Consider the following 20,391-nt stretch of genomic DNA (forward strand, 5'->3'; position numbering starts at 1 on the left):
ATGCCACAATGACTAATACCATGTAGCACTCACATCTGTAATCAAAACATTTTATTGGTCACATACATGGTTAGCAGATGTTATTGTGGGTGTAGCGAAATGCTTGTGCTTCTAGTTCTGACAGTGAAGCAATATCTAACAAGTAATCGAACAATTCCACAACAACTACCTAATACACACATCTAAGTACAGGAATGTAATAAGAATATATAAAAATATGGATGAGCAATGACTGAGCGGCATAGGCAAGATGCAATAGATGGTATGAAATACAGTAAATACATATGAGATAAGTAATGCAAGATATGTAAACATTAAAGTGGCCAATGATTTCAAGTCTGTATGTAAGCAGCAGCCTCTCTGTGTTAGTGATGACTGTTAAACAGTCTCATGGCCTTGAGATAGAAGCTATTTTTCAGTCTCTCGGTCCCAGCTTTGATGCACCTGTACTGACCTCGCCTTCTGGACGGTAGAGGGGTGAACAGGCAGTGGCTCAGGTGGTTGTCCTTGATCTTTTTGGCCTACCTGTGACATCGGGTGCTGTAGGTGTCCTGGAGGGCAGGTAGTTTACCCCCGATGATGCCTTGTTCAGACCGCACCACCCTCTGGAGAGCCCTGCGGTTGTGGGCGGTGCAGTTACCGTACCAGGCAGTAATACAGCCCGACAGGATGTTTTCAATTGTGCAACTGTAAGAACATCTCTTCAGCCTCCTGTCTGTGTGGGTGGACCATTTCAGTTTGTCCGTGATGTGTAAGCTGAGGAACTTAACTTTCCACCTGCTGTCCCTTCGATGTGGATAGAGGGGTGCTCCCTCTGCTGTCTCCTAAAGTCCACGATCATCTCCTTTGTTGATGTTGAGTGAGCGGTTCTTTTCCTGACACCACACTCCGAGGGCCCGCTCCTCCCTATAAGCTGTCTCGTTGTTGGTGATCAAGCCTGTGTCGTCTGCAATTTTGATGATTGAGTTGGAGGCATGCAGTTGGAGGCATGCATGGCCACATGGGTGAACAGGGATTACAGGAGAGGGCTGAGCACGCACACTTGTGGGGCCCCAGTGTTGAGGATCAGTGAAGTGGAGATGTTGTTTCCTACCTTCACCACCTGGGGGCGGCCCGTTAAAGTCCAGGGCAGGGTTGAGACCCAGGGCCTCAAGCTTAATGATGAGCTTGGAGGGTACTATGGTGTTTAATGCTAGGCTGTAGTCAATGAACAGCATTATTATTTTTACTCCTTCTCCTCAATTTCATGGTATCCAATTGGTAGTTACAGTCTTGTACAGACTCAGGAGAGGTGAAGGTCGACAGCCCAACCAAGCCAAACTACTTCTTGACACAATGCCCACTTAACCCGGAAGCCAGCCACACCAATGTGTCGGAGGAAACACCATACACCTGTGTCAGCATACACTGCGCCCGGCATAGGAGTTGCTAGTGCGCGACGGGACAAGAACATCCCTGCCGGCCAAACCCTCCCCTAAACCAGACGATGCAGGGCCAATTATGCACCGCCCTGAGGTTCTCCCGGTCGCGACAAAGCCTGGACTCGAACCCAGAATCTCTAGTGGCACAGCTAGCACTGCGATGCAGTGCCTTAGACCACTGCGCCACCCGGGCCCTTATGAACAGTATTCTTACATAGGTATTCCTCTTGTCCAGATGGGATAGGGCAGTGTGATGGCGATTGCATCGTCTATGGACGATGTACTTTCAGAGGCTGGTTATGGCACACATCAACTCCATCATCCCAGACTCCCAAGACCCACTCCAATTTGCATACCGCCCCAACAGATCCATAGACACAATCTCAATCGCACGTCACACTGCCCTCACCCACCTAGATAAGAGGAATACCTATGTGAGAATGCTGTTCATTGACTACAGCTCAGCGTTCAACACCATTGCCCCTTCCAACCTTGTCACCAAGCTTAGAACCCGTGGACTGGACACCTCCCTTTGCAACTAGATCCTTGACTTCCTGACGGGCCGCCCCCTGGTGGTGAGGGTAGGCAACAACACATCCGCCATGCTGACCCTAAACACAGGGGCCTCTCAGGGGTGCATGCTCAGTCCCCTCTTGTACTCCCTGTTCATCCATGCCCCATTTGACTGGAGTGTGGATCGAGTTTCCCAAAACCTGGACCATCGGTCTTCTCGCCAGTTCCAATAGAGCTCACTAAGGGGGCTCAGGGCATTCCCGGCCCAGCATGCATTTGTAACTTGTGTGCTGCTATAGCCCCCTGCTTTAGCTACTGTCATCTAGTATGCAAAATATTTTCATAAAGAAACTGATAAAACACACAGGTGAAAAATCAAGGTGACTTACAAAGATGAGGACCAAGAGCAAGAGAGGGAGTGCGGTGATGTAGTGTCCACAACTAAAGAATCATTGTGGAATCTGAAAAGACACGTATCCCGAAAGCGTGATGGTGTACTTACTATGTGCACATACTAACAGAAAGGAACGGAGGTGGGTAGCCACATAGCTAAGTATGTCATTGTAGTTAAGTATGTATAGATTAAAAATCCTATCTCTTAAAAGTTTTGTTTATGTTCGTTCTATTATCTATACAATAGGCCATCATTGATTTTGGCCCAAAAGGCCTGGCATATTACCTCTTTGAAGGAGCTTTCCATTGGGTTATTTTCCCAAAAAATGTTTAGGCCAACCTATAGAAAAACAAAAATAAACTACGCATCCCTGGCAAGAGTGGCCCGAAGGGTGTTTAGCATCCCCAGTGGTTCTGCAAACGCTGAGAGGGCTACTGCTGGCCTGCTCTCCAGGCACCATCACGAGCCTGAAGCCGTACTCTGGCCAAACTCGTGTTACTAAAAATGAATTCACTGGCACTTTAGACAGATTTTTTTTGTTTAATTTGTATTTTATTCTAAGTAAGTCACAGCCTATATGCACAATTTATAAACTATAATGATTTAATACAACTAAATGTTGTTTAAATGCTGAGCGCTTATGTCCCAGCCAGTCTACTGTGTCGCACTCGCAAATGCTTCACAATGTATTTCTTTGTAGGCTATAGCCTTGAAATAATTAAAATAATATAACCTAAATAATACATTTCCGATCCTTCTTAGGCTACCTGTCTGGCTCCTGACATATTTAGTATTTATTTGCTGTTTAATATAGCCCATATGAAATTATGAGCACTTCTTCCTTTTCCTGTTTATTAAAATACCTTTCATTCAAATCATATAGTTTGGTTGTAATACTTCAAATCCAAATGGTAGGTCAACGTAGTTACAAAAATAGATGGGTGTTGGTTAAATTGTAATTTTAATGAATGGAGCTAATTTGGAGCAGCAGTTCTCTTTTTGAGAGAGGAGCGGTTTTTAGCTGAGCGGTTAGAAAGGACGTGTGCAAGCATGTCTTTCCGACCGCTTATCCCTGCTCACATACTCTGACTCCAACACCATCATTAAGTTTGCCGTTTGCCGATCCCTCAATGTGGGCAAGACAAAGGAGTATATCGTGGACTACAGGAAACAGAGGGCCGAACACGCCCCCATTCACATCGATGGGGCTGTAGTGGAGCTGGTCGAGAGCTTCAAGTTCCTCAGTGTCCACATCACTGAGGACAACTCAGGAGACTGAACAAAAATTGCCATGGGCCCTTAGATCCTCAAAAGTCTACAGCTGCACCATTGAGAGCATCTTGTCTGGCTGCATCACCACTTCATATGGCAATTTCTCAACAACCGACCGCGAGACTCAGCAGAGGGTAGTGCGTACGGCCCATTTCATCACTGGGGCCGAACTCCCTGCCATCCAGGACCTCTTTACCAGGCGGTGTCAGAGGAAGGCTTTACAAATTGTCAAAGACACCAGCCACCCAAGTCATTGAGTGTTCTCTCTGCTACCGCATGTCAAGTGGTACCGGAGTGTCGAGTCTGGGACCAAAAGGCACCTGAACAGCTTCTACCCACAAACCATGAGACTCAACAGTTAATCAAATGGCTACCTGGACTATTTACATTGACCTCCTTTATTATTTATTTACAGTAGAAGTTGGAAGTTTACATACACCTTACATACAGCCAAATACATTATAACTCAGTTTTTCACAATTCCTGACATTTAATCCTAGTAAACATTCCCTGTTTTAGGTCAGTTAGGATCACCACTTTATTTTATGAATGTGAAATGTCAGAATAATAGTAGAGAATGATTTAGTTCAGCTTTTATTTCTTTCATCACATTCCCAGTGGTTCAGAAGTTTACACACACTCAATTAGTATTTGGTAGCGTTGCCTTTAAATTGTTTAACTTGGGTCAAACGTTTCGGGTAGCCTTCCATAAGCTTCCCACAATACATTTTCTATAGGATTGAGGTCAGGGCTTTGTAATGGCCACTCCAATACCTTGACTTTGTTGTCCTTAAGCCATTTTGCCACAACTTTGGAAGTATGCCTGGGGTCATTGTCCATTTGGAAGACCCATTTGCAACCAAGCTTTAACTTCCTGACTGATGTCTTGAGATGTTGCTTCAATATATCCACATAATTTTCCTCCTCATGATGCCATCTATTTTGTGAAGTGCACCAGTCCCTCCTGCAGCAAAGCACTGCCACAACATGATGCTGCCACCCCCGTGCTTCACAGTTGGGATGGTGTTCTTCAGCTTGCAAGCGTCCCCCTTTTTCCTCCAAACATAACAATGGTCATTATGGCCAAACAGTTATATTTTTGTTTCATCAGACCAGAGGACATTTCTCCAAAAAGTACGATTTTTGTCCCCATTTGCAGTTACAAACCATAGTCTGGCTTTTTTATGGCGGTTTTGGAGCAGTAGCTTCTTCCTTGCTGAGCAGCCTTTCAGGTTATGTCGATATAGGACTCGTTTTACTGTGGATATAGATACTTTTGTACCTGTTTCCTCCAGCATCTTCACAAGGTCCTTTGCTGTTGTTCTGGAGTTGATTAGCACTTTTCGCACCAAAGTACATTCATCTCTAGGAGACAGAACGCGTCTCCTTCCTGAGCGGTATGACGGCTGCGTGGTCCCATGGTGTTTATACTTGCGTACTATTGTTTGTACAGATGAACGTGGTACCTTCAGGCATTTGGAAATTGCTCCCAAGGATGAACCAGAATTGAGGAAGTCTACAATTGTTTTTCCTGAGGTCTTGACTGATTTCTTTTGATTTTCCCATGATGTCAAGCAAAGAGGCACTGAGTTTGAAGGTAGGCCTTGAAATACATCCACAGGTACACCTCCAATTGACTCAACTGATGTCAATTAGCCTATCAGAAGCTTCTAAAGCCATGACATAATTTTCTGGTATTTTCCAAGCTGTTTAAAGGCACAGTCAACTTAGTGTATGTAAACTTCTGACCCACTGGAATTGTGATACAGTGAATTATAAGTGAAATAATCTGTCTGTAAACAACTGTTGGAAAAATTACTTGTGTCATGCACAAAGTAGATATCCTAACCGACTTGCCAAAACTATAGTTTGTTAACAAGAAATTTGTGGTGTGGTTGAAAAACAAGTTTTAATGACTCCAACCTAAGTGTATGTAAACATGACTTCACTGTATCTTCCACTCCAACATACAGGGCATTCGGAAAGTATTCAGACCCCTTCCCCTTTTCCACATTTTGTTTTCCTCATCAATCTACACACAATACCCTATATTGACAAAGTGAAAACAGGTTTTTAAAAATGTTTGCAAATGTATATTAATAAAACTCCAGAAATACCTAATTTACATAAGTATTCAGGCCCTTTGGCTAAAGGGTTTGCCAAAAGGTACCTAAAGGACTCTCTGACCATGAGAAACAAGATTCTATGGCTGATGAAACCAAAATTGAACTCTTTGGCCTGAATGCCAAGCGTCACGTCTGGAGGAAACCTGGCACCATCCCTACGGTGAAGCATGGTGGTGGCAGCATCATGCTGTGGGGATGTTTTTCAGCGGCAGGGACTAGGAGACTAGTCAGAATCGAGGGAAAGATGAACGGAGCAAAGTACAGAGAGATCCTTGATGAAAACCTCAGACTGGGGCAAAGGTTCACCTTCCAACAGGACAACGACCCTAAGTACACAGCCAAGACAATGCAGGTGTGGCTTTAGGACAAGTCTCTGAATGTCCTTGAGTGGCCCAGCCAGAGCCCGGACTTGAACCCAATCTAACATCTCTGGAGAGACCTGAAAATAGCTGTGCTGCGACGCTCCCTATCCAACATGACATAGCTTGAGAGGATCTGCAGAAAATAATGGGAGAAACTGCCCAAATACAGGTGTGCCAAGTTTGTAGCGTCATACCCAAGACTCGAGGCTGTAATTGCTGCCAAAGGTGCTTCAACAAAGTACAGAGTAATACATTTGCGTATTGTGTGTAGATTGATGAGTGAAAAAAAACAAATCAATTTTAGAATAAGGCTGTAACGTAACAAGGGGTCTGAATAGTTTCCGAATGCACTGTATGCTTACACACACGCACACACACTAGACTGTTTATTATACAGTATATCCCGATTGCTTAGTCACTTTAACCCCTAACCACATACGGTATTACCTCTTACCACTGCACATTGACTCAGTACTGGTACTCCTTGTATATAGCCTCTTTATTGTTCCTCTTTATTTAGCAAACATTTTTCTTACTTTTCTGACTGCACTGTTGGGAATGCACTCGTGGGTAAGCATTTCACTGTAAAGTCTACACCTGTTGTATTCGGCGCATGTGACCAATACAATTTTATTTTAAAGTGAAAATCTGAGGCCAGCACCTGGACCTAACCCAATATTTAAGAAAATGGTTGTAGGCTACATTCAGAGACGGCAGAAAGATTTTATGGCAGGGGGTGCAGTATTTCTTTGCCTGATTTAGATGGGCCATGTTTCTGCTCATAATTTCTGACATTTTGGTAGGCTATTTGTTAGTCAACTTGTCGATAATTAAATGAACAAAAATATAAATGCAACATGTAGAGTGTTGGTCCCATGTTTCATGAGCTGAAATAAAAGATCCCAGAAATGTTCCATACGCACAAAAAGCTTTTCTCACAAATTTATTTACATCCATGTTAGTGAGCATTTTTCCTTTGCCAAGATAATCCATCCACCTAACAGGTGTGGCATATCAAGAAGCTGATTAAACGGCATGATCATTACTCAGGTGCACCTTGTGCTGGGGACAATCAAAGGGCACTCAAAAATGTGCAGTTTTATCGCCCAACACAATGCCACAGATGTCTCAAATGTACGTGTTAGTTGAAATGCATTCCAGGTGACTACCTCATGAAGCTGGTTGAGAGAATGCCAAGAGTGTGCAAAGATAAAGGAAAAGGGTGGCTTTTAACTTTTTTGGTTACTACATGATTCCATGTGTTATTTCATAGTTTTGATGTCTTCACTATTATTCTACAATGTAGAAAATAGTAAAAATAAAGAAAAACCCTTGAATGAGTAGGTGTGTCCAAACTTTTGACTGGTACTGTAGATCGACGTGTACGACAGTGTGTTCCAGTTCCCACCAATATCTAGCAACTTCACACAGCCATTGAAGAGGAGTGGGACAACATTCCACAGGCCACAATCAACAGCCTGATCAACTCTATGCGAAGGAGATGTGTCGCGCTGCATGAGGCAAATGGTCACACCAGATCCTGACTGGTTTTCCGATCCACGCCCCTACCTTTTTTAAAGGTCTGTGACCAACAGATGCATATCTGTATTCCCAGTCATGTGAAATCCATAGATTAGGGCCTAATTCAGTTATTTCAATTGACTGATTTCCTTATATGAACTGTAACTCAGTAAAATCTTTTAAATTGTTCCATGTTGTGTTTATATTTTTGTTCAGTGTAGATGTTGCCCTAGAAGACTAAATAAACCCTTGTTCACCAGAACAATGTCTTAACTCAATAGAATCCGGTCATCTCTGCTTCTTCCGTAGAGCAAAGACGTTTAGGGACCGGGGAGAAAATGCAATGGGCCTAACTAAAAAAAAACTGGTAAGATTTTCTGTGCAACATTTCCAAATAACATCAGTTTGACCAGTTGTAAGGAAATAGAAAGCTGTAAAACCAAACCAACATGTTTCTGATAAGATTTCAGTTCGGCTCAGATGCATATTTTATGTCATTGAAATACTATCAGCTTTTATGATGCTGATAAAGATAGAAAGTCTATGGAGGTGCTAACTGAGCATTCTCTCAAGATGCTGAAAGAAGTTATATTTCTCCTCTCCTGTTCTCTAGTCAAAATTGTACCAACATTTGGTGTACTATTTTACGGCAAGAAAAGCTTAATTCTGTAAGAGTTAATATTATGGCTATGTGAGAGGTTTTAGACCTAGTCAGTGTCCAGATTTCAGTTTCCATTTAACCCATCTCAACAGTTGGCTACAGTTCCTTTGACGTGCCATAGGCCTATTTAAAGTCCCAGTCTAGTGACTGTTGAATTTGTATCGCGCCTTACAATCACACATAACATAAAAAGGCACTGCTATCATCTTCTTTTACCACTTCACCAAATCTTTTCCAAACAGTACTTGTCTTTATTTTTCTCTTATTGAATTAAACTCCAATGTTTTTTGCCTCTGTGGATCTATTTTTCTGCCCATTCCCAAAAGCATTTGGCATGTAAGCTATTTGGCACGCTTACAGTTAGGCCCTAAAGCTTAGGCTGCCAGACAGCCTAAAATTATGAAATAAAAACCTCAATGTACCTTATAGATCTTGTGGATATAAATTGTACAACAATTATACATTTAAGGTATTGTTTTCTCTTTATTCAACCCGCCCTTCCACCCGCCCTTCATCCACACAATATTTAATTATCCTAAACCCGCTGATATAACCGTAAGGATTGGCATCACTAGCGTATATGTCTCCCACACTACCGCTGTAAGAAGTGTGGGAGACATCTCTTAAAGATGGATCTAGATTCAAATCTCTCTCTTTACACGACACAAGTATCTCGCCTGGACCAAGTTTGCGTCGTCAAAGTAGTGTAAAGAGGCCCTTAATCAGGTGTTAAATGAGGTGAAAGGGAGATTGGAGTAGGACTTTAACGCAATTACCAGTACACCTCTAGCCTATACCCAATAGATCTGACCTGCTACTCCATCTTATGACAGGACCTCATGGCTGACCAGCAAAAAGGATGACAATCAGACAAAACTCAATAATGCAAAAAGGCAGGTGTTACACAATGAGGGTGGAATCATGACTCCTCCCTTCCCATAGTGCTGAGGAGTATTCTACATGAAAGAATATGCTTGATTTAAGAAGATAAAGACTACTTCATTCAATTCTTTCACCCTTAGTCCAATAAGCCCAACTGTGAAAGGGCCTCATGAGGTGCTATCCAACATGAGTTCAGCTTGTGTTTAATACAGATGTAGATGTAACAAAAAGCTCCTTTACCCTGTTTTAGAAGCCATTGAATCCCAAATCAACCCCTAGCCACATCTATTTTAGATAAGAATGCGGGAACATTGCCTTTAAAGATATATCTTCCATATTAGTTCTGCGGTACAGATTGAATCCAGCCCTAAGTCTACTCAATATTGCAAATCTCCCTCCAAGCCAATCAGATGGCAAGATGGAGCTATTACCATACTGCTAAGGTTCATTCCAGATCTACATGGAGTGTCTAGGGTTAAGGGTGAATTTGTGATTCAGCACCACTGTCAGCAAGCTTCCATTCTACTTTGGACAATATTCATCCACATCATGGTTTGCATAATGTGATGCATGAATTGGGTTTCACTCCCTCTTTGGTAGCTACTTTAAAGTTAAACATTTGAGTGGCTTTCAGACTCTATGATTAAGGGGGCACTGCTCTGTTCTTGAGGTCAATCACTGCTAAAGAAAGCAATTCTGTTTTCTCTCACATTAATTAGGCTACTTACGGCATTGCATACTGCTTTGAAAAATGTTAAAGGACACAATTGGAAATAAATCGGACTTTCAGAATCAAGTGAAAGTAAAATAAAAAAATATGAAAGCATACAGTATATGAACAAAATTACATTTGGTTTCAATTAATTTGGCCTTCGATTGGGTTTCCATAAGAGGCTCAATATAGCTATTGTCAAAAGACTTCACTAGTCTAAAATCTAAATTAGCTTTAACATGCTGTATATTTCTAAGATTGAGTATTAATTATAGAAGGAGAACCAGTAAAATACGTCCGGAAAAGTTGATGTTTGGAGCGTATACCAGCTCATCAGACAAAATATGAATGATGCTTCTCCATTACAGTAATTTACACATTTAAGGCCACATTTGGTGTTCCGTTAAAGCTCAACTAAACAAAACAAAGACAACGTTTGACCTTGGCTGAGATTCAAATCCGCATTGTCTCCAACCCACGATCGATTGAATCTTGGTCCTTGTCTTACCTAACCTTGTTATGAACTCTCTTTCTCCCCACTGTATCAAGAAAGACATTTAACGAAGAGCAAATTAACTTGGTGCTTCAGACTATGTGAATCAGTTATCGGAGGTGTTGGCAAAAGCACAATACAAAATGGCACTTGGATCAAAATGAGCTAAACTAAAGCTCAGAACATAAGACAATATGTCCACACACACAGTCATGTGCTAAGTGCCGTCTACGTGGAATGAAAGGGAGATTTTACGATTGAGTGAGGAGAGAACAAACTCACAATCCACAGCAAATGCAGATCAGTAGCATTGAAATGGGTAACTGTATATTGCTATACAGCCTCTTTCAAGAAATGAAATAAAACCGGAGTGATTATATAATAAACTATAAAAAACAGGATCGAATATATTCAACACATGCAGCAACCAGTGCAAAACTCAAATCTAAAGATGTCAATTATACATATAAATTCATTCTGGAATAAAATTTGACGGGAAATAATTGTCCGCATTACAATGACCACAAGTGCAAAAAATGGGAGAAATGACAACTGTAATTGTGTGTAATGACTAGTTGAAAAAATTATTTTGTAAGGACAGACTTTGAACAAATTCTTACATACATGTCGCACGTCCTGTCCACACATTCTCTTCACATTCAGTGCAAATGTGTATTAATATGCAAAAGCTGTAAAAAGTCTTGGTGGCGAGTTGGGGCTGGTGTCGTTTAGTTAGAGAGTAGGAGAGCGGGAAGGATTTATTCCTGCTTGATATCTCCCTTCAGCCTCCTCTTCACACGAGAGTAGGGGCTGAGCTGGTCGTCCATAATGAAGTCATACAGGACCTTCACCCACGACGTGTAGTGGGGCAGGTCATCATAGTACTCTGATGCTATTTCCTTCACCTAGGTTTAGCGGAAGAAAAAAAAAAACATTAGTCTAGTTTGCTACAATCAAAGATTATTATAACTAACCCAAGATAGGACATACGTTGTTGACATTGGGAACCAATTATACACAGTGGTCAAAACAAACAAGGAGGTGGGCAGAGCCAAGCACAAGCTAGCGAAATCCTGGCATGTTTTAACATTGTATTTGCATATTTCCATTAGGAAACGCCTACTCAGAAGTGCCTGTGTGCAATAACTCAATTCGCCCTTGCACTCCTAAACAATATCCTTTTTTTATACTTTGGCAAAGTGTCAATTCTACAAAACTTAGTGCACTCATAACAGATTATTTTTTAAGGAACTGACACTGTAAGAGATTGGATGTTTAATCGATGATCAAATAAGCAGAACGTCAGCCCAGCTTCATCTTCCCTCTCTGCGTGCCACTGGACTTCCACTCATCACCATATTTGGTAGGGCTGTGACAATACCAGTATCGCAATATATTTTCCATGGCAAAAAAGAAAACACATTTACATTTAAGTCATTTAGCAGACGCTCTTATCCAGAGCAACTTACAAATTGGACACAAAGCAGGCTAAACTTTTTGGTCATTTAAAAACCTGCTGTATGTAAAATATTGTATGCTAAAGCTTTTTTTTAAATCTATAAACGTGATAACATAATGATGTTTGTTTCCAACATTAAGACTTTCCTAAAAAAAAGTTTCCTTGACATGAACGAGTGTCGCAATACTAGTATCGTCCCGGCCCTAATATTAAGTGGAAGTTCTAACCAGAAGCTTCAGGTTTTTACCCCATGTGACATATCTGGGATTCCCCTTTCACCTCTCAGTACCAATCAGGGGAACTACAACAGATGCATGGAAATCGCAGCAGTCCTGAATCATATAAGAACACCCATGATGCAACACCTTTCCCCATAAACCAACATGTAGACATTCTTTGCACAATGGTGTATCATCCTTTAAATCATTTACGTCTCCAAACACAGAACGTTCTGCAAAATAGAGCTTAAGGTCAAAGTCTTCCTGTGTCTGTGGAAGTCAAATGCTTTTCTTATGAATGAGCCTGTACACAGACTGCCTAAACATATTTGGAGGAATATGGTTGTATCTTTAAAAAAATAAAATAATAATTGATTACCCTCGTGTTGTATTACTTATCCTGTTTCCTCACGATAAGCAAGCAAATGCAAGCAGTCAGTAAATAAAGATAATTATTAGCATTTCATTAGCAGAGTTTTTTTCTGAATCAAAAAGGGACTTAGGTGGTGGGTGTGGAGCCAAGAGAAAATGTTGCAGTTTTAAAGCTAGTTTCCTACTATGCATTTTGCCATGGCTAATGCTGTGTTCTTTTGCTGAAACATAACAAAATCAATACTGCTAAATTGTTTTGGGAATTTTTAATTCTCCCTGACTGTCTAGCTTTTATTTTGGTGATTGTCAAAGATGATATTATTTAAAATATATAGGTCAATTATCTTTTCTACACACACATACATACATACATACATATTTACTGGATGACAACAGTTATAATGCTAAATTGGTCCGCCTTCCCTCTCCATACAGTCACCCCCCCAATGTTATTTTCAACATCCATACCATAGGTAGCCTACGTCCTGGGATGCTGGGGAAGTCATGGTGCTCGTTGTGGTAGCCCACATTGAATGTGAGCAGGTTGAGGGAGCCATAGTAGGAGTAGGTCTCGTGGCCCTTGAGAAACATGTAGTGCTCGGCGATAAAGTGTCCAGAGATGGGGTGCAGGCCCATTCCCAGCAAGGAGCCCGCCATCATGTAGACCACAGGCTTGGCTCCACACAGCCAGTAGAGGGCCACATTGAAGGACAGCTGCACGGCCACGTTGGCCAGCTCCAGGCCGGTGATGGGCTTGGGGTTGATGCAGAGAGGGCGGATGGCATAGAACAGAGGCTGGAGGATGATCCAGACAAACTTGCGGAAGCGTGTGCAGAAGAACCAGCCCTCAAAATCAGTTGGGATGTCTACGTCTATACCGTCTCCTCCCAGGTAGCGGTGGTGGTCCAGGTGGTAGCGCTTAAAGGAGGCAGAATACGGCAGCCCGATGGGCAGGTTGGCGAACATGGCGAACCAGCGGTTCCACATGGCCCTGTTGTTGCCAAATGCTGTGTTGTGGGAGATCTCGTGGATGGCCAGGGTCATAGAGTGGTTGATGCAGCTGCCAAAGGCATAAGTCCAGAACAGGACCCATTTCCAGTCCAGGTCTTTGACCAGGTAGAATGCTAAGAACTGGATGAGTACCATCATGCAAACAATCCACTTCAGCCTGGGATCAGGCCTCATTAGTGTCTTTATTTCTGGGTACTTTGCTGTTAGAGAAGAGAAATAATACAAGTTTGGTTAATTTTCAAATTTGGCAAAGCACTAATCAAGACTTCATAAAACACTGATACACAACTCCTTTCTTGTAATGTCATTCCAATTCAGAACTTTAATTGCTACAAACCAATCAGCCATTTCCTAAAAAGTGTAATCTTTGTAACCGTTTGCAGTCAGTCAAATGGCCCCTTAAAGTCCAGACAGGACAGGACGAAAGATCGCAAACTGTCAACTACAAAACACAATTTATAAAAGGAACCTGCAGGAACAGTCTGGCAATTGCAATTCAAAACTACACTAATTATACCAGTATCTTATTTGGCTAGCAGCCACACCAGGATATGAGACCACAATGATACAAGTACTTTCAAAGAATAAGGGCAATGCAAACAAGGTCACCAAATCCACCCTCCACTTGCAAATAAAGCAGTTTGCGAGTCACAACTTACATTTTGTGACAATTAAGTCGTGTCACTGAGAATTAATCTCATCGCTCCTGACTAAAAAGTAACCTAACGTGCACAAAGGGTGGTTTCAGATCAGGCCCATACCTGCAACCACTAGGGCCCAGACTACGATTGACAAAAGCAAAGCACTTAGGGTTCGGCTTAATACAGCAGTGGTTCCCAAACTGTGGGGTGAGGGGTCCACCCCCCATCGCTCCAAAAAAAACTAAAACAAAGACCTGAAAAACATTTCATGCACATGAGAACAAACTATACAGGAGGTCAAGACTGGGACATGGGTGGTTACAGAGGGTGGAGGGTTTTAGATGCAGGCCTATCAGTTTACACCACATAATAGGTCAAGGGAAGCAACACCAAACAGAAACGGACTTATCCTTATTGCCCTGATTTCACAGCTGATGGAGAATGGGTAAAATGTAGAAGTTGAAGAACTCTTCACAAACACGAGTTTGAAACATTTTGGACAAAAACACATACATGTGAGTTATGTACAAAGGAATAGGAAAACCCTTTCAGCAGGTCGGGAAAAGTCATTCTAACGATGCATATGGTGATACCTCCTAATCCACCCACAATTTCTGGGACCTAAACAACACCACCAGCTTGTAGTAGCCTACTTTAAATGTGTGGTTTTTTTTTTAGTTTTGGTAGCACCTACTACAGTAGACAAAAGTGAAGATTATTTTGTGTGTATGTGTTGGCCTAGCCTATGTTGTCACATGGATTTATTTAACTAGGCTATAAACTACAAAGTGAAAGACGGACCACGCTGACCTTGAGTTTACTGTGTTACTTTATAACGGATGTGTGGACAGACAGGACTCGTGTGGATGGACTGTTCAGTCTACTCACTACAGTGCTTCTTGATTAATAACCTTTCAACTTCGTAACAATGGGGTGGTGGTGGTGTTTATCAAGGCAATGATATAACTAGTGATGGGGAGAAAAAAAAAACTTGACAGTTACACATTGGGATATTATTTTTCACAATATATATCGTATCGTTTTGACAATGTCGCACCAAAACTTTTCCTTCATAGCTTCTTTTCCATATTTTTTAAATTGGAAAACTTATTTCCATGACTGATCAAAACTTGTTTTCTCACGGCTCTCGCTTGTCCATCAGCAAAGGACAGACATACGGTGAGCAATATGTTTGGAACATGAAATCGCAATAAAAATCACAGTATCGAACTGCAATACATATAGAATCGTGAGAATCGCAATACAGATCGTATCGGCTCCTAAGTATATTCCCAGCCCTAGTTATAACCAAATCCTACTCAACAATTTAAAGTTACATTGTTGTTACCCAATCCAGGGTAACACACTTCGGTTGGTTTCCTCAGTAGTACTGAATGATAAGGATGATAAAGGCTGACAGAGACAGGAAAAACTCAGGTGGAAGGAGGTGGGCTGGCTAGCTGACAATAGTCCAGTGATCCTATCTAATTTCACTTCTTATCACTTTGTGGAGTGATCAAATTAATAATTTGATTGGATTTTGGTGTGATGTCTGAACTAATTATTCTAATGGTCAGCTTTACCACTTCTGGGAACTTACAATTCCTCTGGGATGAGAGAATCTGTGAGAAATCTTAGAATTCAGAGAAGTCTCCAAGACATAACAGAGCCACCTTTGCATAATGGTTTTCAAAATATTTACCTTACATGCTGACCACAACGCCCGCGTTGCGTGTGCGAGCATTGCAAAATAAATGTAGACATGCATGTTATTCAATAATTTCATCCAAACTGCTTGCGCACGTCAACGAGGGTCTGCGTAGCCAGGCGCTAAAATAGAATTTGGTTCTATTTTTGATGCTTGATGCACTGCAAGTCCCGCCCCTCTCATCTCCTCATTGGTTTATAGGAGCATATACCCACATGGCTGTTTGAAAGATCAACTGAGGTCCACACGCCAGTCCAGTTGGTGGTGGTAATGCACCTTACAGTTGGTTGCCAATTGCCATATGAAGTCCACAGAAGAAGACTGAAGGAGAGATTACTAGAAATTAAGTAAGATTCCCCTTTTATCTGTGGATTAATTACTGGAGTAGAGAACACACGATTGTGTGTAACGGAAAATTCTAAAAAGGGACCTTGTCCATTTCAGGTCAAATAACAACCCAATGTTTATATCCAAGGACAAATTAGCTAGCAACAGCAAGCTACCTAGCTAAACGGCCATGAATGTTTCATGCGTTTCGACCTGTCTGCAAATTAATATAGTTGTTTCAGAGTTCGTTTTGATATTTCAACCTGCGTGTCCTTATTGCATCTGGTGTGGATGGACAAAAGCAACATGTGCGCGATGGCGCACGCCCCATCTAGTTGGGGCCATTTTTTCCAGTGCCAGGAAGCACAGTTTAATTTTCACCATTAAGAAATCATACTGTTCCTGAAAAAAGTGGGTGGAGGATGCCTTGGTGGGTGGAGGGTGGGAGTGGAAGAATGAGGGGTTGGGGGTTGTACTGTTTTTGTTGTTATATCTGAAAATCTAGAAATAAAGTTGTAAATATATATTTTTTTTTAAGTCATAGTGTTCTTATTCATATTTCAAGAGTGCTGATGTTTTTTGTTTAATGGGCTACTTAGAGAGGCCATGATGATTGCAGTTAATCTAGGGGACAAGTCCATGCAGAGAAATGCCACTTCCTGTGTAGGCTACATTGTTCTGTGTTGCGTCAAGGGGCTGTGTGGTGGGAGAGGCCTGAGGCATGTGTGATTAGCATAAGCCTTTACATGCTTGATACAATGTGATGAGCTCAGAAAGGGTTTAAATACCTTACATGGGCTGTCCTACAGTAAACTACACTGAGATAAAGTTAAAAGCCATCACCAGACTGAAATACTAGCCCATAGCCGCCCTGTTTCTATGATAGAAACTATCGGTGTCCCTCTGTCTCAGGGTGCTGCTGTACTCCCAGGGCATACAATGAATTATTCAGACAGGATATGTTTCCTTCTTCAATGAGTTCTTTATGACATCGACAGAGCCCGGACTCAGCACAAAGGGATGTTTTGCAAGTCAGCAATCAAGTTTCAAAATGCAGTAATACTACTGATATAATGCACTTAGCATCATATGAAATATAGCCCGTATGAAATACTGTATTTTTGTATTTCTAAAGTTGTTGAAAACTTGATTGCTGACATGCAAAACATGTTGGGAATATATCAACATTGGAACCTCAGAAAGCCCACTCAACCCCAGTCATCCATGACAAGACCATACATACAGAAGACCACCTGCTGTTCATTACAGGGGTCCTCTTCGCCTCAAAAGAAGGACACAGTAATTATGGCCAAGGGACTCCAGGTACCACACCCACAAGGCTTTAGCCGCCACACTAGGCCCAGAGATCAGCTGTGCCAGTGCCTCTGGCTTACCTCTCTCTAGCTACAGTACTTTTCTAATTGTACGTGCTGCCTGCGCCCCTTTGTTCTCAGTTACAGTTGTGTCACTCCATTCCCATGACAATGCTCAATGGGCGAGTTGGCAAGCAATAATACATATCATTATATGTAACTAGTTAACTAGTATCATGATTTTATCGTTTGCTAGCTTACGCCAACGGTATTTTTCTCCGGAATCTTTATCATCGTGTAATCTCCAAATAGTTTAACGTTACAGGCTGACTAGTTAACTGTTCACTTTCAGGGAGTGGCGCAGTCAGTGAGTCTAGGGCCCTGGTCATGGCAGGGACTGTGTTGTAACGGTTTCCAGTTTGTGCTTAATTGGAGAAATAGCTAACTAGGCAATATTTAGCAAAACCACACCCGTACACAAACATCTTTACACCGAATAATTGGCCTGGCTAGCTAGATGACGAAAAATGTTAGCAACAGTAATTGTTGAAACTAGATCAGCTGCTAGCTAACACCCTGTCTGGCAAACAAGGTAAGTAACTAGCCAATGTTCGCTAACTAGTTAATTTACTTACGCTAGCGAATTAGCTAACTATGAATATGTGGCTGCAATGACCTACTGCTAGCTACATAGCTAGCATACCGTACCACACAGAAGATAAAGACAATGAAGTGGGTTGCCGTTAGTTACTAGTAGTTAGCAGCCAGCTAGCTGTGATGCAAGATAAACATGAGCTAAATGATTGATTCATGAGCTTGCTAAGCGAACATTTGGTTTCTACATTAGCAAGTTAGATATCAGGTCTAGTTGTTTAAAAAATACACACGCTAATGTTAGCGTCTAACGTTACTGGGGTGTGGGGATTGCTCACCCAAAATTTCTTTCCTCCTGTCGGCATGTGGCTGATCTGTATAAACCCATTCGTAATCCTCACGAGCGACACGGTTCCCCATATCTTTTTGTTGGTGTAAGTGACAGAAAATGAACGTTTCAAAACATTTGCTATAGTAAAAGTGCCAAATTGACTCCCTGGTTACCTAACGGACTCACACCACCCTCTCCGGCCCTGTGGGACTGCGCAGTAATGACGATTGGTCGTTCGCGAACGAACGGCTCTTTTTGGTGAACGTTGGGAACCGAATCGCATCTGTGAATGACTCACTGAAAAGACTCCGAATGCATATCACGCAGTGCGCCGTTGTTCTTCTTTGAGAGTGGTTTGGTGGATCGCATCCAACTTTTAAGATGCATACACCGCCACCTACTGTACTGGAGTGTGAGGCCAGTCACGGCCTACCTACATTCAATTCTCTTCATTAGTCCTGTTCCTCTAAGAAGGCAAAATAGAGCCCTAGACACCACTTCCCTCCCCCCACTACCCCAATCCTGTCCAGCCTCCTAACCCTTTCACACAATCTCTCCCTCTACTCATACAGCGCAGTGCACCGTTTATGGTCATGTAGCCTATTTGATTGAGGGCTGGGACTTGCCTGCCCGCCCACTTTTTCTTTCTTTCAATAAAAACTTCAGTTTACACGCCTTCAACTTGAGAAGGGTGCAATTGGGTCACCTTTGAGAGACGGTTGGAGAAGAAGAGGACTGGGGGAAGGTTGTTAAATTGGAGAGTCAGAAATGGTGGCGAGTAGTGCGGATGAAATGGAGGAAATTCAGAAAATGTTGGCGAAGCAAAAGCTGTGCTGTAATGTGAATATTATGTGTGTCAGTTCTGATGATATGTGAGGATGAGGCGAAAGGACCGGAATGGTCAGTAGTGGAAAGACATAGGAAGAAGAGAGATCATAATACAGAAAGCAGTGGAGCGTCTAGTAAAGAAAGCATAAAGAGGGCCAATGTAGGAAGCAAGAGTAATAATGTGTTGGAGTAGAAAGTGGTGATCGTGTTTGAGTCCACAGGGCCTTATTTACACCCTATCCGACTAACTAATGCCGTAGAGAAAGAGGTAGGTGAAGTCAAATTAGCTTGGTTAATTGGAAATGGTAGATCGCTCATATGTTGTGGTAACCAGGCTCAGCAAGAGAAGATTCTGAAAATGGACAAGCTTAATGGGAAGAAAATTAAAAGCCATGTCCCTGGTGCTTACATTAGATTGAGGGGAGTCATCACTGGGGCCCATTATCTATGTCCACAGTAGATATTAAAGAACATTTGAAGGGAGGAAGAGTGATTAAGGCCAAAAGGTTGATCAGAAGGAAAGAGGGTCAAAGAAGTGTAAGCCTTTCAGTGCTGCTGAGGTTTGAGAAAGTTTTGCCTGGAAAAGTACAGATAGGATTCCTTAGTTTTAATGTGAGAGAATTTGTCCCATCCCCATTGCAGTGTTTTAAATGCCAAAGAATGGGACATGTAGCTGTTCAATGAAAAAGAAGGAAAAGATGTGCCAAGTGGGGAGGGGAACATGATTACGGTGAATGCGGGGAAAATGTGAAGGTTAAGTGTTGTAATTGTCGGGGGGGAACATAGTGCAGCATTTAGTGGATGCCGGGTGCAGAGAGAGGCTCAGAGATATAGAATTAGTCATGATGTATCGTACACAGAGGCTGTAAAACAGATTGGTGGAACTACAGTGTGGAATGATGGCGCTTCCATGGCTGCTCTTGTACTAATTGGACCTAATGTCGGGGATGATGTTTCTGCTGGTCCTGGCATCGTGTCTGGTGTGAGAGAGGCAGGTTGAAGTGGTCAGAGTAGCGCAGAAGGTGTCGTATGCCGAGTGTGCAGAGGGTCCCTGGTTCAAGCCCAGGTTGGGGCGGGGTGAGGAGAGGGATGGAAGCTATATTGATGCTATTGACCCGGATCACTGGTTGCTGCGGAATTGGAGGAGGTCAAAGCTGTTAGTGTCTTAACGACCGTTCCACAGGTGCATGTTCATTAATTGTTTATGGTTCATTGAACAAGCATGGGAAACA

At 42.2% G+C, this 20,391-nt stretch overlaps 1 protein-coding gene across 2 annotated transcripts; it reads right to left on the reverse strand.

Annotated features, from left to right (window-relative positions):
- Positions 1-7,015: 7,015 nt before the first annotated feature.
- Positions 7,016-18,669, reverse strand: LOC106606739 (sphingolipid delta(4)-desaturase DES1). Of its 2 annotated transcripts, none has more exons than XM_045720685.2 (3): positions 18,505-18,669; positions 12,875-13,617; positions 7,016-11,262 (listed from the first exon to the last, which is right to left on the reverse strand). In XM_045720685.2, the coding sequence occupies exons 2-3, from the start codon at positions 13,589-13,591 to the stop codon at positions 11,116-11,118; spliced, it is 864 nt and encodes a 287-aa protein (XP_045576641.1). In that variant the 5' UTR covers positions 13,592-13,617; positions 18,505-18,669; the 3' UTR covers positions 7,016-11,115. The 2 variants fall into 2 exon arrangements, with proteins under 2 accessions (XP_045576641.1, XP_014058579.1); XM_014203104.3 differs by having other exon boundaries at positions 18,339-18,627.
- Between the last annotated feature and the right edge of the window lie 1,722 nt (positions 18,670-20,391).

Source organism: Salmo salar, chromosome 01, assembly GCF_965601325.2.
Source record: "Salmo salar chromosome 01, fSalSal1, whole genome shotgun sequence".
Classification (NCBI taxonomy): Eukaryota; Metazoa; Chordata; class Actinopteri; order Salmoniformes; family Salmonidae; genus Salmo; species Salmo salar.